At 43.1% G+C, this 25,697-nt stretch overlaps 1 protein-coding gene across 2 annotated transcripts in view; it reads left to right on the top strand.

Annotated features, from left to right (window-relative positions):
* sgcd (sarcoglycan, delta (dystrophin-associated glycoprotein)) overlaps positions 1–25,697 on the top strand; it is a 133,030-nt gene that overhangs the window by 26,090 nt on the left and 81,243 nt on the right. The window contains exon 2 of one of the 2 annotated variants that reach the window (XM_037466917.2): positions 6,808–6,991. The exons of the other annotated variant lie outside the window; for it this stretch is intronic. Within the exon in view, the coding sequence (XP_037322814.1) occupies positions 6,965–6,991 (27 nt within the window). The 5' untranslated portion in view covers positions 6,808–6,964. The remainder of the gene's footprint in view (positions 1–6,807; positions 6,992–25,697) is intronic. 2 annotated transcript variants of the gene reach the window in all.

Here is a 25,697-nt window from a genome sequence, read left to right as displayed (position 1 = left end):
CCTTGTTCTTAAAGCTCTTGACTTTAAAATCTCTCTCTGTTCTATCAAGTGTGTGAACAAAGTGAAGATATTTGATATCAGTCTTATTGTCTAGTTCTCAGTTAGATGTAAAAAAAAAAATAGTGGTCATGTTCTTATCTAATTCAAGAGATTTTGGTTGTGCCTTTGGAGTGGGACAGAGAGCTTAATGCTTCCCATCCGTTTGTTGCAGACACATACAGTTGTTAAAGTGCAGAGAAAATGCTCGTTCATATTAGCTGACCTCTTAACGGGACACGGATCGATATTTTCAGCATCTGGAGTTGTGTTATTTGTTGTTCACATCCACCGGGGGATTAGGAGGCGCCAGGAGATAGTGTGGTTGTTCCTGTTATTTCAGCAATCTTTGCTTGAATGATGACACGGTGCATTGCTTTCACACTGCAGACTATAGTGGAATCTTTGGTTGTTTTTAAAGTGGGTTACAGTAGAAGAATACACGGTTATTGCTTTCAAATGCCGTCACATTCCACAAAAGGTAAGGAAAAAAAATATCTGACGTTGGAGGGGAGCTCATGAGTTTGCAAAAAAGCATCGGCAAAGGGCGTCCATCGTGATTCACTGATTCACAGCCCGAGACCCTGCAGCACACTATCCCTGCTAGTTGGACCAAATCCCATTTTAAAACCATGATATCATGATAAATCTGTAGTCCAGCTGTTGTAGTGTCCTTTATTTTGCATGGTCGAGCCAGCACTTTTTAATCTAATTCATAAAAGATTTTCATTTTCATTTCACTAAATTATAGCTGGAGAGAAATGCAGCAGTCGGCATTTGCCGTCAAAACAACAATAATTTCGTACTCTATTTGACCTAAACTCAGGCTTGAACCGTGCTTTACCTCTACATGTTGGTTTCTAAGACTTGGTGTCAAAGAATGAAGCGTATTTCTGCGCTCAAACTAAACACAGTCTAAGAACTCTTGGCATCATTCTTACTTATATATTTTTTGCATTCGTTTCGCTCTCTTCGTCGCCTCCAGGCATGAAGATGATACATTGCGACTTGTCTTGACTTCTTGTTTCATTACACTTCATGCTTATGCCGCCTGACTGTTTCAGGGCGTTCGGTAGATGTAGAGGTTACGTCGGAAATGGAGAATAAAAATATGACTACATGTGGTTTGAGTTCAGCCCACTGTGAAGTTTATAAAAACTCCACATTTGTCATGGCTGGAAGGTATGCAAGTTCTAAGCAAAGGTTATTCTTTTACGCTATTTTTGGTTTCTTCTTTTCCTTCGTAGCCAAGTGTTTCTCGTCCAATCTGCCAACGGGCATAATGAATAATTGAATCCCCACAGGTCTGTACCATGCTGAGGACCATATGTTTAGTACCTGATGGATATTAATGTTAATAGTTCTAAGCGTATTTGAATCCAATACCGTTGGTGACAATGCAATCTCCCAGAAATCTATTGCACACAAATATGTGCTGTTGTTTTTCTGCCTGAAATCAGCAGCATGCTCATTCAGTAATCTTCAGCATATTGGTTTTTGACAAATGGCTCACTCTGAGTCAAAAGAGGGATGGAAGGCGTTCGCAAACAGCCAGTAGCATTTTCTATAATTTATTACTACAACATTAATCTTGATCTATGTTGGCAGAGACATTCTAATTGTTATGTGGTCCTTTTTAAGTCGTTGAGACTAACTGTGTGTCAGTCAATATTACACGTAATACATTCTTTTGAATAGTGTGTCAGCAAATTGTGATTGCCACACACAACTGGCTGTGTTGCTTTACCGGTTCATTTAAAATGAAAGACTCAAATGCAAAACATTAAATGCACGCCTTTTAAAAGATTCAGTCATGTCAATGTTAAAATGTTAAACATATCAAATTAAATGAGCAACTTTTGACAGCTGCTATTTTACATTGCAGCTGAGTGAGCTGAGTGTTGTGAAGTTTGTATCCTAGTCTATTCCCTTCATGCTCACTTGGCTGTAGCAGATAGTCATTACAAAAATGTACTGTATTTGAGATTCAGCAGGTCCCGACTTCACTCAGGGCCCGTCCCTGGAACTGCAAGGCAAAGAATGCTGCGGCATCCAGTTGCTTCTGCGTTTCATTATGGTGAGTTCTTGCAGACATCCACAGAGATTGTGTCATTTTCAGTTTGGGAATGGAAATGGAAGTCAGGGAGGCTTTGCCTCGGTGGCACATTGTATGGGGGCTTTTATATGCTTCATCACAATCGAAAGTAGATTATTGCACCTGGCTGCTCGGGAATGGCGGGCTGTCCTGCAGGACCGCCGGTACGCTGGAATCCTATCAGACCAGCAGCAAAGGACCTGCTGGGACCCCGACAAATCCACCGGCTTACACTGCTGCCTTTTGAAGGGATACAAATCACTACATCGCCGCTGGGAGGAGGTTAGGCAGAGGGAGCCGTTGTACCGAGTCCTTGCTAATGCATTCATTGTGGCGCCTCTCGTCGATTACCACTGCACACTGTGGTTTCTAAAAGTTTCACGGTAGTTGAAAACTACCGTGCAACAAAACCCTCGTGCTCACCAAGAGTTCCCACCAGTCGGGAGAAATTGAAGCATAACATTTGGAAGGAAAAGGGCAGAGACCTGGGGAGGTTTTCCCCCCACCTCGGACCAATTAGGACATAAGATGGAGAGCTCGTTCCTGCCCTTAACGAAACACCTGGTCAGTCAGGGCAGGACATCACATTTCACAATATTTACAAGATACCTATGGTTGGTTATTGATTTATTTTTTAAATAAAAATCTACGTAGGGTAGTATTTTCAGTAAGTGACTAAGCGAGTAACAGCTAGTCTGGATTCATAGTGAACCAAGGTACACATCCGTAAAGCACACATAACAGAACGGTCATTTCAGTCGCCTCTCGTGCATTGCTGCCCTTTCAAAGCGCTGCACATGGCTGTGTTCCCCTCATTAAGGACATAATTGTTCAAATAAGTGGAGGTTTTGTTCTTTTTAGAACAAATATTTGGTAATTAGTTTGGGAGAATCTTGCCGCACCTCCAGGGAATTGGCACAAGCAATGTTATGACCATGTATTTAAGTTTAGGCTGGTAGTGGCAAAAGTATCTGCTCCCTTTATTGGGTGTGAAAAGCTCTATCTTTGAGTTTCTTCTCCGCAGCATATAGGAAGAAATAATCTTGTACTTTGGGTATTTGCTGTCTAAAGGAATACTTTACAGCTTATTTCCTGCCTGGTGCTCCTCGTTTAAGGCAAACATTCTCGCATTTCTTTTCATCTGTGACCTTTTTTTCCCCACCAGCTCTCTTCTATCCCCCCCCCCCTTCACTCAGTCTTGTTTTTTCACTTCTCTCACGTTCTGAGATCCCTTTTCTTTTCATTCACCACCTTTTTCAAACCCACTCGGACATCTTTTCCTCGGCCTCCTTCTTTGGTTTCTTTCTGTACACTTCTTTTCCCCTTTTTTACTTAGCATTTTTCATTCTTCTCTTCTCATTCTCACTTTTTTTTCCTACCATCTAGACTCCTTCCATGCCCGTTTACTTTCATTTTCTACCTGCTCCTTCCCTGGCCTCCCACGCTGTGGCCATTTCACTTGAGTATGCGTGAACAGGTTCTTGGAAAGTGGCGGCTGAGGGAGGGAACCGGACCGCTGTGTTCCTTTTATTAGAAACTTTCAAAGAGTTTCAACATGCCCTGAGCAGACTGAATTATTCCCTTGTCACATTCAGCATTCTGGTGTTCACTTGTATTTAAATTCTGGGTTTTGCACGTCTAAAAAAACTCTATTGTGCATTAGGATTTGGAGTTTTTTGGAGCATGCAACTTTCCTTGCAGTCGACAAGAAACTGAGTGTGGATTTATTTTTTGCAATCCGCTGTCTCCGCTCACGTAGTACCACACACCAAACCTCGTTCCCACACCCCCACCCACAACCACTTAATCTACCACTTTCTCCATCAGCAGAGCCCCTATTTCTGTCTAATTTCTATCAAGAATTCCACTCAGAGCTGCTTATCAATTCTGCGCCTACCCCCCCTTGTACTCCTGTACAAATGAACAAGTCAGCCAGCAAACAAAAAAATAAATAAAATAAATTATTTAACAAGATGTAATTCACGAAAACACAATGGAGAGGGCGGGGTAAAGCAAGCAAAGTCAAGCGCAATGTCAATTTTCGGGGGAACTACAAGAGAGCAAAAGCTGGATTGGATGGAAAGAATTGGACAAAGGGACGTTCCCCCGGCGCATTTGCATGAATTATGGGTCCAAAATTGAGCAAGCAACGATTGTTTGTCTCTATTAGATGGGCCGTCTCCGACGTCAGCGAGGAGCGGCGGGCGGAATAATCATCCGTTTTAAAGGACAACGTGGAGTGTTTAGTTAGAGCTTCGCCCGCTCACCCGTGGGTGTTAGCATTCATCTCGGTGACTTCTCCCCCCCCCCCCCCCCCCCCCCACCGTGCACCCAGATCCCCTCTGGCTTACCGCTTGAACCGGCAACCCTTGAACCAGGGGGTCCCCAGGGTCTCTGCACCCGGCTGCAGAGTGTGTGCACGCCCGGGTGGATGCAGCCGGGTTGGTGGTGAGGCGTTTAATGCTCTCATCACGGCCTTTTAACTTCTCCTTTCCCCAATCTCCGCATTCTCCCCCCCCCCACCCCCCTCTCCCTCCCACTCTCTCTGAGCATAACTTTCAGACAACTTTGAACCACTGTGCGGGGACGGATGCCCTTGGTGCCGGCGGTGTGGATGCTGAGTGAGGATGCTTATAAAGAGGCGTTGGCGTTTTATTGGGCGGCGGTCAAACTGGTCCTGCGGTCAGACAGGTGCTGATATTATGTTAGAGCTCTGGGAGGCCGTTATTGTGCAAACCCCGCACGCGTCTCCAGGGCTGTCTCTCTGTGGCCGTCCTTCAGGATGTTTGCGCGTTATTTTCTGTCTGGAGGTTTTAGCGCGTTGATTTTGATTGGGCCGTAGTGGCAAAGTAAATCCAATGCCATTACAAATTGATACTGCAACTCTACACTGTCAGAAATGTCAATACAATGGATCAGTTAATGGATGTGTCCGATCATATCGTATCGGAAACATAAAAAACGGATTATTTATGCATACCAAACTTATTGTAAGTCGCTTTGGATAAAAGCATCCCCTAAATGAGATGTCATGTAAAAGCCAGAGCTTTAGCAATGAGTTAAACACAGCGGATATATTTTAGAAACCAAGAAAAACGGTCAGTAATGAATTTTGTTCCAATTTGACGAATCATCAAAACTCTGAAAGTGTTTTGTTGTTGCCTAATTATTTGTAGATATTGATCTGGACACGGGGGGGGGGGGAGGAGCAGCCTGGGACTACTTGGCTCCTAAATGGGCTTCATGTCCATCCAGAAGGCTCTGTGTGTGTGTCTCTGTGTGTGTGTGTGTGTGTGTGTGTGTTATGTAGCCAAGAGTGTCATGTAGTATTTTCTTTTGTAGTATTTTTTGACACAGCATTAGTTGAAGTAACAATTCGACATTTTCATTGCTTTGTCAGAAAGATAAGATTAACATTTTGTTAAATTTCACCATATCGCGAGTTGTTCCAAATTGATGTATACTATTTGAACTGACAGATTAACAGGAACACTTTGCACCTAGCATGAAAGCTGATAGCAGTGTCTCTGTTCATGTCACTGAATCACAGGAGATAGCTGGCTGTGTTGATAGCATTGCATTACTAATGAACTTCCTTTGACAGCAGAAACAGCCCTGCGAGTGCTGTATTAATGTATTTCTAAGATGTTCCAGCTGATGTTAGCCGAAGTCTTGATCCATCCAGCTATGCTGGTGATGAAAGACTGAATCTTTTAAAAAGACCTTTTAAAAGATTCAGTCACGTCAGCCGGCCGGTTCTCGGAGGGGAGGGGGGTATATTGCCATGACTTGGCTAGCGTGAAAAGTGTGGGCACCCCCGCCTTAGAGGCTATTTAACCGTGAACATTTCAGGTTTTACGTCAGGTTTTACATCAACTATGGTTTACATAGAAATCCGTCTTTCAGCAGACATTTTGAATGCAATTTGAAAGAAGAAAGAACTATTATAATTTAAAAGCATCTTGTGTGCCGGAGGTTGCATGATATTGAAGCACTTTCTTTGCAGTTTGCAGTTCGGATAAAAGAAAGATGAGGCTGGAGGATAAAGGGAAGTAAGCAGGGCAACATGTTGAATGAAATGTTATTGACTATGATTATGGAGCCACGTACAAATATGTGCATCCATCAAGCTTGAGCTTTGCCAAATCACGTTCATACACCTCTCTAACAGCAACTAACGGCATTAGTGGAGGCTGCTGTCCATGTGGTCGGTTCAGTTCATATGACATTTTTACCGTGGCCTTTTTTGTGTGAAAGCAGGTATAACATTAATGGCCCAGGTGTTGTGCATGCTGGCTAACTAGATGGCTGACTGTAACACACTGAATAGAAAAGAACCACAATTCATTGGGGCACTATCACAATTGTAGTGGTGAAAACAGGAACTCTTCGCTCTACGGTAACTCTACCGCTAGCCTTGAAGTCCTCTTCAATACAGCACGAAGTTTGTTTTGAAAAAGCACTGTAGGTAACCCGATGGGGGACATTACTACTGTCCCCCTTGTACTACTGTCTACATCTTAAATACAGGTTAAGTGTCACAGTTTTGAAACCTTAATGGAAACCACACAACTGAAGCCGTGCAGCCTCTTTTTTTTCATCTCCCAATTCGTCTCTTCGACATGTGCATCCTTTCAAGGAGAATGCTCTTAAAAAAACCCAATTTTCTTCCTCAGAGGTCGGTGGCATATCATGGGAAGTGCCCTTTCCGCCGGCAACGTGCTCGGCTGTGATGGAGGAGTCATGTCGGCCTTGAGCGCTTAGAGTCAGCGGGGGGACACAGAGGCTCCTGTGTAACGAGAGAGAGAGAGGCCTCCCTGTGCTGTGACTCAGATGAACACAGCAGTTGTCGGGGAAAAGGTCAGTGGATTTTGTTGGTATTCCGCGGCCGTGAGTTTTTTTTTTTTTTTTTGGCAGGACACTTGGCGGCGCAGCGGGCACTCGAGCTTGAAATGATGTTGCTTCCCGCGTGGCTGGGAGGCGACGCCCCCCCCCGTGCCACACAGCGTACGCAGGGCGCTATAAATCCTGCCGTGTAAATAAAGACCCGCCTCGCTCCGCCGCGTCTCACTCCTTCGCTGTCCTTTTTTTTCTGAACCCTCAATGTTGCCCTCCCATTTTTCCCCTCCTTTACTCTCATTTTTCTTATTACTACTCCCTCGCTATCTCTTCACGTTTTTACCTTTCCTTCAGTGATGTAGTGGTAAACAAAGACTTGCATTGTATGATCCTTTGAAAGCTGCCCAACCACACGCGGCAATTCCAAAGATTGCTGCCGATTAGATCCTCCTTTGTCCCTTCCCTTTGTCCCTTTGCTTTGTCCGTCTCATTTAGCCGTTTCTGCTCCTCAGTGAAGTCTTTTCTTCTTCCAACTATCATGTGGAACATTATCTTCATTTCCGTGGGACTCTGTAGCACGGCGAGGCGGCTTTGAATCAGGCCGTTCCGCAAAGGAAAGGGGAGGTAAATCTAATTTGGTCACAGTTTGACTTTATTAACTGCACAGCAGGAGGTGACAGAGGTTTATCCTTGGACAGATGTTTTGAATGCTGCTTGTGGTGTTGGACCACTACCTCCCGCACCCTGTGCTCAACACACACACACACACACACACACACACACTCTCACACAGGCGAATGGCCTTCTAGCTTCCCACCAAGCCCACCTTCCCACCTTTTAGAATTGGGTCACTGCAGATGAAACTCGTGTGTAAACGTGTCTCATGTCCAATGCATCATTCATCACTTTTCCATCATACTTAGGGAGTACACACATGGTTTTACTAAATGCAGGAAACACGTCACAAAAATAAGAGTATACCACGTGTCGGGACACACTTTCTGTTGTTTTGTGCCCTTTTTTTCTGCATGTAAAGCAGGATTACTAAACTGTGACCAAGTGGTTAGCTATTCGTTTTATTCTGTTGATGAGTCTCGTGTCAGACCAGAGACTCACCAACTGTTCAAAAAAACAAAGTTTAATTTCTTTTCTGACAAATTTTAATAAAGCACATTGTCTCACTGCTGATGGCTTTGAGCATATTAGCATATTAATTGTATATTTTGTAAATAATCAAACCATAACATGTTTCCAAATCCGTAATAATATTAATATAATATTATTATGTATTCATTTCAACCCACATAGTATAGAGTGCAGTGTTTCCCTACCATTATTATAAACTAGCTTCTGAGTGCTTCCAAATGAGATTGCAAACTGGTTAAACAATCACATCTTGCGTGCATAAGGAGGTCTTTGCCAGGCTATCTGCGGTCTACACCACTTCCCCCAAATTCTAGTCCCTCAACCCTAGAGGCTCATCCGTCCTCACAGCGATAGACAACAGAGTTTGAGGTCGCGCGGAATCAGTCACGTCTACGTTGTAAAGCCATAGTCGTCGGGTAAATCAATTATGCACATTTCTCTGAATCCTTCCCAAGTGCATCGATGCCTCTGTGGCTGCATTCATGACGTGACTTCGCCTCATTTTTGCCAACGAGCCAACACACACACGCTTGAGTTTAGATGCTCTGTCAACCGACGTGAAAGTCCGAATCCCCGTCATTGTTCCACTGCTCAATTCCGCGGTCAAGCTTGTTATCGTTTTCCTGCATTATGTTCTGAGAGTGACGTTGTGTCTGAGGAGGAGCCCTGCAGGTTCCCCATGCTCTTCCCTTGGCCTGTTTGCTGTTTGGTGGGGGGCAGTGGCCGAGGCGCGGTGGTTGGTCTTCTTCCAGAGGGGAGGAATTTGCATTTATTTGCAAAGATTGTTAATCAGGGTTTTTGTTCCAAGTTTCTGTCTCTTAATATAATTTCCATATCTTAACATTTAGCCAACCTTGAGGATGGCATTAACAGCAAAAGTGGAACCTTGTGTTGTTCAGATATTTGATAAGACTCATTACCTTAAGTTAATCTTTCACAGCATTTGAAATATGCATCCTTCAGAATGTGTATTATTTATTATTCATTCAATTACGAAGTAGAGTTAATAACTTTTTTCATTTTTAGGTGTCTACTTTTACAATTAACTCTGAAATCTACATGAAGAACATTTCAATGGGGGGAATGCTTTTATTCAATACACCACATATGAGTGCATTTCAATTTATATGGCTATTGTACAACAGGACTGCATGAAACCATTTCATAGCCTTAAAGCCGAACTTCCATTACGTGAGTAGCATTTGTCCAATAGCTCTACGTAACAAAGCGTTACTGAGGCCTAAAATCCAAACTAAATTCTTTTCACTCCTGCAGCCATGTTGCCAGGTTCTGGTTCTGGTTCAGTTCATAAAAATAAATAGTAAAGGGTTGAATTAAGTTTGAGTTCATGCGTTTTGAATTGAGGCCATCTTGCACCACCACGACGCTTCGATGTAATTCCGTCACTTTGCATGGCAGACGTCCTTTAAAGTCAACCTGGGACTTCAATGTGTCTTGTGTTCTGAGGCGCCTCTTTACCTTTGAGTGTTTCCTACATTTTTCCATCCTCCACGGTGAAGGATGACGAGCTGAATATTTGCCGTCAAACATTTGTCAGATTCCCTTTTGGAGAAAACAGACATCGACTTTAAAAAGCCGGATGTACAATGACTGAAATGTAATATTTTACTGAAAAACGACTCTTTGTGAGTACAGGTGTCTCTTCTGTCTTTAACTTACACATTTGCACTGTCAGTAAAGAGGCAATTACCAACACAGAGAGAATGAATAGAACAGCAAAACGTGAAAAGTGGTGAATTGAATGTGACAGGACAGAATAAATTGCACCACTTAGCAGCTATTTCAGGAATCCGATGTATGCACTTACTGACTATTAGATTGCTCTACAATTCATTACAGCAGCCAAGCTATTATGTTGAAGTTTGAAGTTCCCAACTTTCATTCCGGCATCTTTACACACCCATTCGGAGGGAGAGATTTCTGCAGAGGTGGCTGGCTCAATGAAAGTGTGTGTTCGTCTCGGTTACTTATGAGATGGGGAGTGAGGTGCTTTCCAATTAAAGCTTAACGAAGCTTATACGTAAGTTACGTTCTGATGTGAAGTTCTGCTACTAATTAATCTTTTCAGCACCAGCTCTGATCTCTTTGCTCTCAAGCTGAAGTGACTCAGCTGCACACTTCTGCTTCGCAGTCAGTGACTTTTCCCTTTTACTATTCTGGTGTTTTTATCCAGCCACACAGTTTTATTTTTTGTTCATAAAATATTATATTAGGTCTCAGATTGAAAAAAAAGTCATAGAAAAAATTAAAAATTGGTTAGGTTGAAACAAAAATTAAAAGAAAAAAAAAGTAGATAAAAAAAAATGTTAAAATATGTTACGTCCAAAAATGCCTTGGTGAAAAAAAATGTAAAAAAATATTGGGTCAAAAAATGAATCGAAACATTTGCTTCTGTAACTTGTGCCAAAAATGTGCCGTTCATTGGCTTATTACTGCCTCAGTGAGTTTCCATAATTACACAGGTTGGTTAGAATATTTTCATGCAGATAATAAACTTGTACCATTGGTAAATTATGTAAAGCCAGACAATCCTTCTCAGTTAGGACCTCATTATCCTGTTTATCCGTCATCACACTATAAACATAAGCCTTTTTTATTTAGAATTTTAGGCAGAATGCTAAAAGAGGACTTTTTCTAGGTTGTTTGCGATTTTCAAACATGGTAAAAATAACTTTCCAACTGAAAAATGTTCAAGTTGGCAGTATTGTTGTCAGTATTCATTTGTAATCTGAAATGATGGCACCAATTAGCAGTGCCGTCATCAGAAAGTAATGCTCACCATTCATCCCATTAGATATGAGTAAATCCAAATGCTTTATTCTAAATGGCCTCGGCTGAGTTTTTTTCAATGTGGACTGAAAAAATGATTTAGACTGATCGCCAGCTTTTTGCTAATTTGGGTCAACAACAACACATGTTCTGCACTTGCGGTCCTTGGGTGGGTTAAGGTCAAACCTCCTCTCTGTTTGTCTCTTTCTCCCACACAGCCTCCCCTTTCCTTTCCCTCATATTCACTAATCACCTCCGTTTTTTCATTCGTTTTGTATTAACGATGCTGCGCCTGACAGTAATTCATAATTAACACTAAACACCACCCCGGCAACAGCAAAACTGCCTTCTAATTAATTATGCAGGATCGTGGAAAAAATATGGGCTCACAGTGACATTGTTTGAATAAAATAACAAGCCAATCCACTGTAGACATGGTCATTGAGGCCACTTTACTACGAGTCTGATCAGCTCAGTGCAGTTTTAAGAGGCTTCACCCATCTTCTGGTGCAGAAACATCCAACACAATGTGTTTTCACTGATTTTAAAATCCCTACACTGTGCAAATATTTAAGGCTTTGTATAAATCATGTTTTTAGATGAATTAAAAAGATGTGAAGAATACAAAATATTTCTGTCTGGTCTGCATCTAGAAAATCAAGACGTAATGAAACCGACAATTTTCTAATTTTAGATTGCTGAATATTTCCACTTATGAATCAGGAGGAGAAGAGACTAACATCTCTCTAGTAGGAGTACGTGGTTTTATCTTCTCCTCTTCTTCCGCGATGGCCTCAAACTCTCAGCTGTCCGTCCACTGTCCGCGTCCAGCAGACATGGACACCATTACAGGAAGCCAAACTCCCTTCACTGGTCCGCTGTGGGGAACATTTGGACCGGCAGACTTTCTCACACGACATTGGCACTTAAATTTAACTAATCCCGTGTCACCAGAGTTCTTGAATAGCTCGTTTTCTTTCATGGCCAGCAATCAATTCTCTAAACTAAAAATTCCTTTCCCCCCCCCCCAAATCAAGTTGAACGCACAGAGAGGATAGAAATGCACACACATGGATGCACACTGGTGTTATTCAGATGATCACTGCTTTGCGTTATGGGCCCTTCTCTGTCTGAACATTGAACTCTTTGAACAAACTCCTGACAGAGATGGAAGAGCCGAGTAATTGTTTCATTGCTCCGTTTGAAGCAGCTCATCGATCAGGCGGCCGCTCTTCCTACAGACGATGGGGACCGTAGCAACAAAGTCTCTTTGTCCCGTGCATTGAGATCCATGAAGTGTTCCTGCCGTCCAGAGACGACCAAGAAAAACATTTTAACCCTGACATTAACAATGAATTAGCACCCTCAACACTGCAAGGGTTAGAGTTGTGTAATCTGTACGTGTGCTTGCAAATAATACGTGTTTGAAACTGAATTGATGAAAAGGTGGGTTCACCAGATGAGTCAGCTATAGGGCTGCAGCGCATGATCCTATCTGAAATCCAGTATACTACCTACTATCATTTATTCCATTATAATTTTGATTATCTGGGCCCGATTTATCAACCAGCTGGTTAATACATCCCTGAAAACATTGGCTTTGATTGTATTTATCTTTATTATAGCGTATATATTCCAGTTTCCAGACTCAATTTACAATGCTGCATATAAACGCATCATGATAAAATTATAATATACATACTAATATGTACTGTACTGCTGCCTACAGTTATTGTTAACCAGCAGTCATGAGTCAGCTTTATTGGCCATTGGCAGAATTTAACGCACTAACACAGAAAAAGACTACTGCAGGATATGAGGGTTTGATATTCATAAAGTTTGCAGTTTGGAACTTGCGAATGTCAGAGTTCAGGTTGTTCGCAACAGGGTTTGGAACAGAGATTGGTGTCCATCTGGTAAAGTAAAAGACAGGTCAAATAAACCGGCACCGTTGGCAGTGTGCACACGGTTTAACACCAGCACACAAACCCAAAATGTTCTGACAGGTTATTGGCACAGGTGAGAAGAAGGGGCAGAGATCTGCAGAACAGTCCGGAATGGCTCGTACAGAGAGAGAGGGTTGTTGTTCAGACACACACACACACACACACACACACACACACACACACACACACACACACACACACACACACACAGCTGTGAAAGACACAACAGGGATACCTTCTGCTAGGAACCCCCTACTGGATGAGACCAGCTCCCCAGCATTTATTTCTGCATTTATTTCTGGCAGGAATTTCAAGTCAGTTGATAGAAACCATTTGTGAACCCCCTCACCTTTCTGCATACTGGATTAGCAATTAGCATTATTCCTTGATCAACGCTTGATCAACAGTCCAGCCTTCAGCCATTGATAAGCTCACTATGACGCTGAGTACACATGTCAGGCCGTTACACTTTTCCCTCCAGACGAGGATGTACTCGTCATACCAAGTAGATGTCCCGATCATCCGCCACCTCGGAAGCGTCAGTGTGTGAATAGAATCTCATAATGGCATTTCACCACGAGTGTTACATTAACAAGTTTAACAAAAACAGGACAATTAAAGTCACTCTTTGTATAAAGACGCCCCCCCGCCCCCCCACCAGCATCACCATTCTTACCAGGTAGTGAATTAAATGGGTCCACATTTGTCATTCACCTGCTCGGTCCATTCTAATTCCGTCGTGTCCTCTTTCTAGTACTGCTCAGTGCGCCGGCATGCCGAGCAGGACACCAAAGGTCAGCGCCGGCCTTTCTGCCTCTTTGTATGAGAAGCTCTCCCTTCCCCAACTAGATTACCCCATAAATCAGGCGCCTGCATTTAAAACGCGGGCCTGTGTGTGTGTGTGTGTGGTTCAGGTTCCATAATGGCGGGTATGATGCTCGTACCTCCTCCTTCTGGAACATCTGCTGGTATACAAATGATTAGACTGAATAATATTTCTATTAAACAACGTATTATTTTAGGATACAGCCAATATGATGTATGCATGTCCCTATAATTTAAACTCTCTCCAATGCGAATGGCTGTGCTGTGAAGCGTTATGAGTTGAACTCCAAATGCTATGAAAAACTTTGTAAATACAAAGACCCAACCGAGGGAGGGAGGGCGATACAGCTCATAGATAAAGTGTTACCAAGCTGCTGCTGTTCACTCACCTTTTGGCTTTTATCAGACAAATTTCCTGAAACACAATGGCGCCTGTCATGTTTCCCTGACCCGTACATCACTGCTGTCAGTGTAAGCGCGCACACACACATCAGTGGCGCCTTGATGCACGTCACCGGTCCGAATCATTCCAGGAAGCGGTGCATCAGGCAACAGTATTTAAATACAAAGTAGCCAGTCGTTCCTTTCCATCCCACCAATCTGTAGAGTGTTTCTGGAAGATCAGCATTACATCGTTCACACGGCTGGATCATCATAAATAAAGAAGAAACGTACCGAAGTAAAAAGTATCTTGAGTGAGAACTTTAAATTGTATCTTCCAAACATAGGTGGAAAGAGAATAGTAAAGCATGATGTGCAGTGGAGGGCATTAAATATTCACCTTGTGTTTCAGAAAGTCATAAAAGTAATACCCGTGATCCAATCAAATCACTCTTTGGAACGAGGACGGCCTCCGTCTGCAGTCAGACTGTCACTCTTCATTTTGCAACCTCAGGAAAGACATCGCTGTAAATTAAAAATCTGCTGTGCTCTACTTTTTTTGTGATTATAATGCAATTACAATAAAACACTGCTTGATGTAATCCGTCGACAGAATATTAATAGAGCAATTACTATTCGATTTCCGCAGATGAAATGGCCACGGCCCCTTACAAGTCAGATTAATAACAGTCTTACTTATTAACTGCCTCATTGCATTGATTCAACAGCGCTCAAGAACCAAAACAATGGCTCTGTCGTTATGATAAGTACAGAAAGCCCTGCTTGGATTCATCTGATGTATCCGGGCCATTGTAACTGTTGAACAGCTGATTCCGTGAATGTGACAAAATATTCTACAGCAAGCGAAGAAACAAAATAACACAGCGGATCAAGCTGAACGTGAAGAAAGGAAACAATTATTATTGTTACTCGTAATGTTGTCAAATGCTAAAAATCTGATCCATGCGGGGTACTTTTGGCTGAAGATTTTGAAATCCTTCCCCCGGACAAATGCCACAATCGACACAAAAATCAAGGGGACATTTAGAATTCCTTCTGCCTTATTTATATATATTTTTAAATAATCCAACCTGCTTTGATGGAAACCTCTTCATAAAGCTCTCATTTCCTCATTGTAAGGGAAGCTGGCGTCGTCATGGCGACATAAAACATCCCCGGCTGCAGTTTTCTTTCTCTTTTCTTGTCGGTGTGTCCTCTCTGCTGTTATTCATGTCTGTCCTTCTTTCCTCCCTCGTCCTCTTTTTCTCTATTTTTGAAGAGCACTTAACTGCAGTTCCTCGTCATCAAAGCACTGGTCCGATCGGTAACATCTAATCATGACCTGGGGGTCCTTTCGATCTGGTGCCGTTGTAGTCGTTTGCCTCCAGCTGCCAGTAAATAACCTTCTCTTGAAAGTTATCAAAGAGTTTTGAGCGGCACTGAGTTCTTATCCTGGACACTTATTTTATCTTCCAGGTGTTTGATTCACTGTGATCCTTCGAGGAAGTCAAAGACGCAACACTGTAGTTGAATGTTCGGGGATTCTTCCAGTGGTTTGAAAATGAGGCTTTCCAAATGATATCTCTATGTAAACACAGGGCATTAATCATCCGGTATTTAAGGCCCTGGATCTGATGTTTAAGTAAGTTTAAGTAAGCGATGATTCGACATGCAATCTCTCTGCTGTGTGCTTTTAAATGGTCGCGTATCGCCCCCTTACGCACAATATTGGTCTGTTGCAAATTACGTTCCGCTTCATTGTGCACCATTGTCACAACAATGTTCAAAGTCATTCAGTTCAAGGAATAAGATAGCGAGGCACATTTACTGTGGGTGTTATTGACTTTGATATCATTGGAACAGTAAAAATAGGATCTCCTGCGGGTGAAAGATGTGAGTCTGCGAGCACCTGCTCCGGCTCGGTTACAACAGTTCCCAGGCACTCATTCCTTTTGAGTGCAAAGGGAATCGGTGGCATTTTCTCCTCTGTATTTTTCCGGCACTTGGCGTGTCGTCGCTGCAGAAGCACGCGTGTGAGTGTGAGGTAGCAAAGTGAATGCGCTAAAAGAGCGCTCGGATCCCTGCAGAAAGGATGGATTTCCTCTTCATATGACTGTTCTCTCTCTTTGTCTCCATGCTTCTGCACTTCTCTCTGTGCCTCCTCCCCATCTGCTGGAGGGAATCATCTCGTATTAAACATCTCGTGAGAAAGAGGGTGCCGAGCATGTCATTAATAATGCATGTAGTATTCATAGACAATGACAATATTTGTATAATACTCTTAGAATAATCACACATGCGTCTTCTTTGCTCCTCTCGGATCCCTCTCTTTACCTTGCATGCTTCTATCATATTTTTTAGAGATTGTGCTCTTCATTTTGTCCTTTTCTCACACACACACACACACACACACACACACACACACACACACACAGCACCTACACCAGGTAGACGAAACCTCGTGAGAGCGCACACATGCCGCGACACTTCTTGGAGATTCGCTGTGGCTGTAAACGGTTCTGGTAAAACTTCATTAACTGACGCACACACACATGAAGGCATGAAGGGACCCCTGCAATGAATTCATTCATTTTTAGGCCTCTCCCACCCCGTAGCTGTATATTTGATTTCCGAACCATTAGGTCTGCTGCTTTTGCTCTCTCTCCTTCATCCTCTGCATCACAGAGGGGGGTCCTATGAAGAACAGGAGAGGAGACAGTGAAGCACTGCTTACACACAGCTGCCTCACTCCCCTCCCTTCCCAACCGTACCTCATCATGATCACACGGATTTCATCTGGGTGTCTTTTTTGAAAACGGCAGCCCCACATGTGACTGGGTCTCGGGTTCAGGACGCTTGTTCATGGGCTACTCGTTACCTCCCATGCATCTGTTAGTTCCTCCTACAACCCACAAGGCTGTGCTTTCTTCTCTCTCTCTCTCTCTCATTCTTTCCTTTTGATTTTGTAACATCAAAGAGCGCGACGTGCAAAACAGCGATTTGTATCATCCTAATGTGCTTTATTGCACTCTGCTGTGCATTAAGATCCAGAAGAAAGAGAACAACACAGGATTGCGAAGGTAAAGAGGAAATTATCTTTTGAAGCTCCCATGCGTGTAATGTTTTAGTAATTATAATATCTTTATTAAAATGATTAGAAAGCCAGAGGGACTTTAAAGACTCAGAAGAGACGTGGAGTCTAACAGGGGAAAAGGGTGGTTAATGTTGGGCATGTCTCAATGTTTTGGGGGATTAGTGAAAAGGTACCAGATAACAACACAGACAACACAGTGTGATGATCTTATGTGAGAATTGTTGAGAATATGAATGTATCTATTACACGTGGAATTAAATAGGTGTGACGTTGATGCTTCGCATATAGTCAGCTGGCTGATTATAATCATCAGTCCCAAAGCAGGTGAATAACACCAGACAAAATATATTATGTGAATGAATGACATGCGTTAGCCATACAATATGCGCTCTAATTAATAATGATCTAATTTTATCAAGTGACACAAAGGATTTTCATCATCATCATTATTATCTTTTTTTTTCAGAGATTTGCAAAAATAGCTTCTGTTGCATGAACCTAATCATGATTAATTCATTCGTGGCTGCAGTGTGGCCCATCGCAGCCCCACCACTCACCTCCACCTGCTACCTGCAGCTTCTGTATTATTGGTTTCTAAATGTGATTCCTGGAAGGCAGGGTCAGGCTGTGGGCCGAGACGGTGAGTTTAGGTCAATGACAGTGTTACTTCATGCTGCAGCCGTCCAGATGTTCTCAGTGTGAATAAGTGACACGTGGCTCGGGTACCTGATTGTTACGCTGAGTCCTCCTGCTCTGCCTCTGGTTGTCCTCCAGGTTCACTTCTTGCATAAACTTGTCACTGTGCCTCTCTGGGCCTTGATGAGGATGTTGTTTTCAGACTAGCTGACAGCGTATTGTTTTCCGGGTGCGATGCATTCGCCACACTAAACAAATGATTGTGTGGTCCGCGCTGCTGACCTCGTTCCTCTGGGTGTACCGCCTCATTCTGTATATTCATGTCAGCATATTCATGGCTCGCAGTGAACCATCTGTGACCTCGGACCGTGCCAGTACTACTTTCCGAAACAGTGACACGAGCCAACCCTTTTTAAAAAAAAAAAAACTGTTTTTCAATTTCCATTCCATTTGGAGACTCGTATGAAGTAAAAGAAAAGTTCACATTAGGAGTCCCCCATCAGTGGGTGAATAGAGGTTCAAATAAAACCCCTTTCAGAGTCGATGTAGCCGCGACCAGCGGACAATGCAGGGATTCAATAAATCAGCAATATGTCCCCATTACGGAATGATGAAAGCAAAGTGGAACTGACAGTCAAGCTGACATGATGGAGAGAGCGAGGACTGGCGGGTAGTTAAACCCACTTATACTCAATTTAACCAGTGTTTCCAGCTGACCTTAGTCATTGAAATGGATGAAAGCACTCGTCTTCTTCATCTGAGCGAGCTGCATGGTTCTGGCTGAGTGAGCACGAGGCTGACGGGTGACGGAATCATTTTGAAGCATCTTATTTTCTTACAAATTGTGTTTGATGGAAACTCCAAGTAAATATATGATGTTTTTTTAGAATGGATTTTTAATCTTCTAAACGTTGAAGCAAAATAACTCTATCGCACACATCGTTGTGTTGACATGGAGTCACGGTTACAACTTTATGACAACAATTACCTGCAGAACGGCATGAAGTAACTCTGTTGCTCCATGAAAACACGGAAAAGAGCGATTCAGGAGGAACAACGAGAGACCAGAGACGCCCAAGAGAGGAGCTGTGTCTGGTTTAGAAAATCAGAAAAGGTCAGAAAACACTAGCAGCCACAACAAGCTAACACGCCAAGTAGCTAACACGCCAACAAGCTAACACGCTAACAAGCTAACTCGCTAACAAGCTAACACGCCAAGTAGCTTACACGCTAACAAGCTAACTCGCCGAGCAGCAAACAGCTGTCCGGGGAGCCGTCCTTTTCGGGGTCAATAAATTAATGGGTTTACAAAAACTGTCACATACCGGGAAACCATCAGAGTCTTTCTAAATACTTTGATGTGGATTACATGTAAAATAGGAATATAGAAAACACATATGTACAAGCCCTTCATGCTCCAGTAAGGAAATAGGTTGAACAATAGAATAACGGCATCAAAAGTAATCCTAATTTGAACTGCTGCCCTTGCAACCACCGAGTTTTAATAATTCAGATTATTGATGTTTTTGTCTCATTTATATTTGTTGCAGAGTTGTATCTGAAGAATCCAGAAAGCTGAAAATCTAGTTCAAGTGAATCAAATCAAAGCGACTGTCTAAAGACTTGAGATGACCCCCCTTCTTCATCTCATTGCTTAAGGATCAGTTATTTGTGAGATCCTCGTCAAAATGTTTTGACATCTGTACCTCAGTGCGAATGAGAATCAGTTGGAGACTCAGTTTGGACGCGAGTTGCTTAGTGAAGGACTCAAAGGACTGATTCTTATTCCAGCGCAGTGACGCCAGAACAAAGACGCTCTTTTGTCTCATTTTTCCGTCCCTTTTGTCCGTTGTTCTCGTTCCGCTGCACCACTGGATGTTTCATTCTCCTTTTGTCTCTTTCTGCTTCTTACCTACTTTGACATTATATCAGCCGGCGCAGTGTATATAAGGATTCAGACTCGATCCAAACAGATGATTAATGATCCAATCAATGCTATTGTACGTTTCTGGCTCCCCTGTGCCGGACCACAAAGGTCTCCGTCCCGTCCAAATCAATTGGTCATGAGCTCCCAATTGTTTGAATGAAATTGGATTTCAAATTGTAAACAAACCTTTCTTGATTTCTTCAACTCATTCACTTTTGTTACATGGCAAGGTTTTACTGTAGATCTTAGTTTGCACATTTACTGAATTCCTGATGCAAGCAACAAAGGTGAAGCAGAAAAAACAACTTTGTCTTCATGGTCGTTCCAGGAACCCACGTCTTTCAATGACCCTGATAGTTGGGTAAATTAGTGAATTCATCGTTATGGACTCAAGCTGTCAACTCACACAACTTGAAATAGTCCTGATCTCATACATGTGCAGTCTGAATTGAAAGCTATTTGGAAAACTCCTAATTTTACCGAGATGAGAAGGGCATTGCTCCACTCCGTCTCAATTGTGATATTTATTCTCTGAATAACCGCTGTCATCTCTCAAAGTGAAGGATGTGCTTTTCTTATCTCCATTTGTACTTGTCTTATAATAGAGCAGAATGCATTCATTATGTCACGGATACAACTACTCCAGAGCATTCCACTGCAAATAATAACTGTCACTACTTAACCTTGATTGACTCTGATGCAGTCTTTTTGTTTCTCTTGCTTCCTTCTTGTCATTTAAAATTGAAAAAAAAAAAAACAATGAACAAGATCAGATTTATTTGCTGTGAATATAATTGCACAACATTTTTTTAAAGCATCCTGTGCAAAGGTTGCGTCGCTGTTTTGTCGCTTACACTCCCTCCGAAAAGCCTCCTCAAGGGAACCGGGCTTCTCTCCAGGATGGAAATAACCCATTTCCGTGACACGGGCCCGTCTAGCACGAGGAAAGACGAAATAACAGAATAAAAAATATAAAAAAAAGGGCCCCCCGGCTGTTACACTCGATGCACCAGTGACACCCGTCCTCACGCTGCCAAGCGTCTCACAGCAGACTCCACGCTGCCTGGCTCGCCGCTCCCGTGTTTCATCAGTCATGCAGGCTGTGGTGCGAGGCGGGGTGGTTTAGGTCATGTTGCTCCCTCCCCGCCCCCCAGGAGGTCCATCACGCCGCCGTGACCTCACACACAACATTAACATAGTGACGCCGAGGCCGCTGATGCAGCGTGCTCAGGTTTCTAGAACATGGAGAAAGATGCTTTGGGTCTGTGGGATTGAGCATATGAGATTAAATTGGTCTTGGTGGACGTGGTGTTAGATTGTGGTTGAATAAACACACTTTTCAGTCACTTAAAATAAGCCTTTTGCTGTCTTTCAGTCTTGCTTTTTTACACGTCACGTCTCATTTGGAGAATTCCATCCAACACACGTGCAGAAATAATTTTGTCTCTATATTGCTACTTAATAATCCAGTAACCACAGGAAAGTCCATACTATATTGATTTCAATTGAATATAAATCAACGATAGCTTTTATTACATTAGTCATCACACATCCACACACATCAGCCTGGAGGACGACCCTTTTTATACGCTGTTAAAATGGGACTCTGTTGAAGGCCACGTGCCAAAATCCGCTTGTGTTGCTGGACTTTGGACTTCTTTTCCGTTCCTGATGTACGCTTCAAGTTGTTGCTCATCCCGAGCTTAGACACAGCTATAGTGACACGTGGTTCTCATGTTTAAACGTCTCATTGAACCCACTCATTCCTGCATTCCACGTTGAAGTCCATTCACTCTTCTTCTCGACGTACTTATTCCTTTCTGCCTTGTTCCTCTGGCTCATCTTCTGCCGTAAGAAAGAAATAACAAAGCCGGGATATTTACCAGCTTCCTCTGATCTGTGAATGTCAGTCAGAGCTGCATTATAGCATTTAAATGCTCATAAATGTGCACATAACAGCAATTACATCCAATTTACACCAATATTTGTTGTTATTTGCAAAGACCGGGAGGAAAATGCATAGAACAGAGTGTGTGTGTGTGTGTGTGTGTGTTTGGTTGCTCGTGGTTGGGCGTGTTCCTTGTCAGGAGGGGAGAGTGTTTAACAAATGACTGCCAGCTCGGGGACACAGGGGCCGGGGACCTCTGCTAGGGAGTCGGCCAACAATAAATCTCAAAAATCAATATGACAGGGCCCGGGGTAATCAGTATCAATGATTTTAAACTGGAATAAGTCCCTCGGGGAGAGGAATGATAAAATCCTTTGAGCTTGGGGTCTGAAAAACATCCCCAGGATGAAGGATGGAGACGAGGATGAAAAAGAGAAGGAGGGGGAAAAAAGAGAGAGCGATTATTGATGTTGCCTTTTTTTTTACCCAGAAGCCCTTCCAGCAGGGTTACGGTCTCCGTGCTTCCTCTCTCCTCTTCTTCCTCCTGCCTTCCACTGCTGACTCTTCTGGTCTGCTTCTGGTCACTATCGCCCATGTTGGTGACTCCACCACACGTTTTCTCTAACGTTGAGTTCAGTTCTTGTACCAGCTCTCCTTCCTCCTCTGAGATTATGCAGATACTTTTTTTCTTCCTAAAACGTCTCACTCCCACACCTACTGATCCATGAAATAAGAGAGCTGCAGATTTGATTAACCCGTCCGTTGGACCCGAGGGTGTGCGTTCCACGCGCACGTTGTAACCCCCCCCCCTTCCCCTCTCCCCCCCCCCCCCCCTGATTGATGAAGCCTCGGCTCGGAGACTTCGAGGCGGGAGCAACGCGGGGCGGGTAGGACGTCTTCCTGCGCCAGAGCCACAGAGACGGGGCGGCGGCTTTCAGTGGCAGTGACGCTGGCCTTTGGGTGGCTGCTGATTTGAGTTTCTCTGGAACGGGGGTCCGTGCACCCCCCCCACAAAGCCCACCCCCACCCCCCCCCTCTGCCCCACTAGTCAGAATAATTATACCCCGTCACGCTTGAAACATCTGGAGCCCTCTGTGGGTAAATACCAACAAATATCATTCTGTTGGCATTTCAAACATTTATCTGCCCTGGAGTTTCTGTCTTTGCAATCCCCCCCCTCCCTCTCCTCCTCCTCACCCCCCCCCTCCCTTCCATCCCCTCAGCGACCATGGGTTGTTCCCCCATGGATGTATTTTAAACCCAGATAAAACCCTAATACCCTTATACACTGGCTGCAGCCGGAGCTCCAGAGGCATTCATATCACATTTATTTAGCCTCTATTTTTTTTTCCTAGGGCAGATAAATGATGGCATTCCCAATAACTCACATTCAAAGGAAGGCAAACTTGTGAACGCAGAGCGACAGGCCTCATTTTGGCTTCAGTGATACTAAAAAGAGAGCGAGCCCCAGGGTACCAGCTGCACACTGTATTTCTCCATCACTGAATACAGAGAGTTATTAAAAAAAAGAAAATTCAAGGCTAATACTGCCTTCGGTGTCTTTCTGTCGGACCTTTTCACTCCTCAACCTTAGATGATTCCTAGTGCTCATCCGTTCAACCTGTTTAGGGTTTTTGTTTCACAAAGAAAATAAACCACTTGGCTCTGGAAATACTTACAGCTTCATTCAAAGCCAGCTCATGATCTTCACTTGCAACTGACATTGCTGTTATTGAAAGTTAATTCTGCTATATTCTTGTCACGTATCATTGATAACTGCAAATGCCGTTGGATTCATCAGAGTGACTCTTTGCAGAGTTAAGAGATAATGTTATGATTCATTATGTCATTGGTGTCATTGGTATGGCTTTATAGAAATGGGAGGACAAAGACAGAAGTAAGACATGTTTTGTGAGAAGCGTGTGACCAGGTTATAATAAAGCATCTCTAATAATGATTATATTTAACACTTTAAAGGACCAAACATGGTATTATCTTCAGTGGCCACCACGTTTATGGTTCATTCTCACCAGATAACCATCACTTTGCATCACTGCTGGACCTCAGATCTTCAGAATATTGCTCTTCCGGTATAGTGACCAGAATCCAGAGTCTGATATGAGTAGGTCACCGGAGATCAGAAGAGAACAACGGTACGTCTTAAAGGTCACTGCTGGAAGAAGAACTAGGACTGTTAAATAGTGTGTGAGCCAAGATGGAAGAGACCCGCTGCTGCTGCTTTTTTTTTTTTTTTTTTTTTTTTTGTGGTAATCTCCTCAGCGGGATAAACAGAGAAGGTTCTTCATTTCTTTTTCCTTTTCTTATTCCAGCGCTCTCGTGTGTCTTTGCAGGCGCCGCTCGCCACGTCGTCCCTCAGCCTCCACTCATTATCTCTCCGGCCCTCGAGTCCTTCATTTCGTCATGTCTCCCGTCACATCTCATTTTTCGACAGTCCTTCCCTCCTCTCGCTCTGCCTGTCACCGTCTATTCAGGGCAGATTAGCAGCATCAACCCGCCAGCCGCCGCTGACTCGTGGTCCTGGGAGTCCATGTTTGTGTGCGAGAGCTTGAGCGGCATCAAGGTTAATCTCTAGTCAAATCCTTGTGTTTAACCTTTGCTGTTCACTTTTTTTTCTTTTTTTCCCCCTGTGAGGATCAATGCCACCGCGGATAGGGGTTAAACTGACAAGCAACAATGACGAATTACCCGCCTCTCTGCTCGATTTAACCTCCCCGGCTGCAGCAGCGAGACGACACACTGCAACATACGGGCCATCGCTCATTAGCTTGATGAATTGGTAACCGGTGATTGGTCCATATCTGCAAAATAATGAACATATAAACAAATAGCTAGATAAGACATGTATTCATATCCTTCCTCTTCTGAATTCGTTATATTTGAATTGCGTTTTCGGTTTTTGTGACCAAGAGCTTTCCTTTGGCTGCTATTTAACAATTTTCCTCTCATACAACATATCTACATGTGATAAAAATCACCCACCTGACAAAGCGCAGGGTTTTATTTTCTGAGTCGCTGATGTCGGAGGAATATTCCCACGAGCGAAGCCAATGGGTGCTGAGAGAAGGAGGCTGCTCACTCAGCTTCACATCTACTTTTAAGGGATGATCTTTTCTAGTATTGATCACCAGCCTTCCATCAGCAGTCACATCTACGGCAGGTTATTTAGTAGTTAATCTCGCCATCTCCTCCAGTTGTGCGTCAGTGCATCTCTTGGTGTTTTTTAATATTGGAAACTATTATTCTGATTGCCATATCAGCCTAATGCTTTATTCTGCCCATGTTACCTTCTTCCACCCTCAGGACAACTCTGTCAACTTTGACCTCAACTTGTTTTAATAATTGAATGACGGATTGCCACAACATTGTTATTTCTTTCCAAGACTGTGTAATGAATAAATATGAAGCCTCAAATGGGAAGCTGAAGGGATTTGGGTGTTTTTACTCTTTAGATAAAGAAAAAACAAGGAAATAGTCCATGTTGTAGTATTAAAGTTGCTCAGCCCCAAAATGTTTTTACCTCAAGACATTCAACATACAGATGCTCCGGGTTTACTGAAACACACAATAAAACTTTATGATGGGGATATTTGGAGCTTTACTTTAAATGCACACAATCAATGCTAGTGGATGGATCATGCAGTGCATTGAAAACATTATAATTGTATTATTTAATTCTCCTTTGAATCAGATGACAATGCAGTGATCATTGGTAATGTGATTTCTCTTATCAGTAGAAACTGATGACTAAATTCACCATGAGTGCTACTAAAAAAACAACTAAAGCTTTGTGGTAGTCTAATGAAACGAGACCCTTGACCAGTGTCCTCTGTTTGTCATCTGTCAGGACACGTTAGGACTCTTCATGTTACTAAAGGCCGAGGGTTGAACCCCGCTTGATTCCAGGAATGACTTTAAGGACAACCGGTTCAAAACCGAGCCTGATATTTAGATGGAGTCACGGAGAAATGAAATGTCACAACCGAACTGAGAGTTTGTCAGTATTGGTTTTTAATTCAAGATGCATGCGAGCGGGAAGGCTCAACTCGCACACACCGCGTGGTCATAAACCCACT

Source organism: Pungitius pungitius, chromosome 16 (genome assembly GCF_949316345.1).
Source record: "Pungitius pungitius chromosome 16, fPunPun2.1, whole genome shotgun sequence".
Classification (NCBI taxonomy): domain Eukaryota; kingdom Metazoa; phylum Chordata; class Actinopteri; order Perciformes; family Gasterosteidae; genus Pungitius; species Pungitius pungitius.
This window is presented reverse-complemented; position numbering and strand designations above follow the sequence as displayed.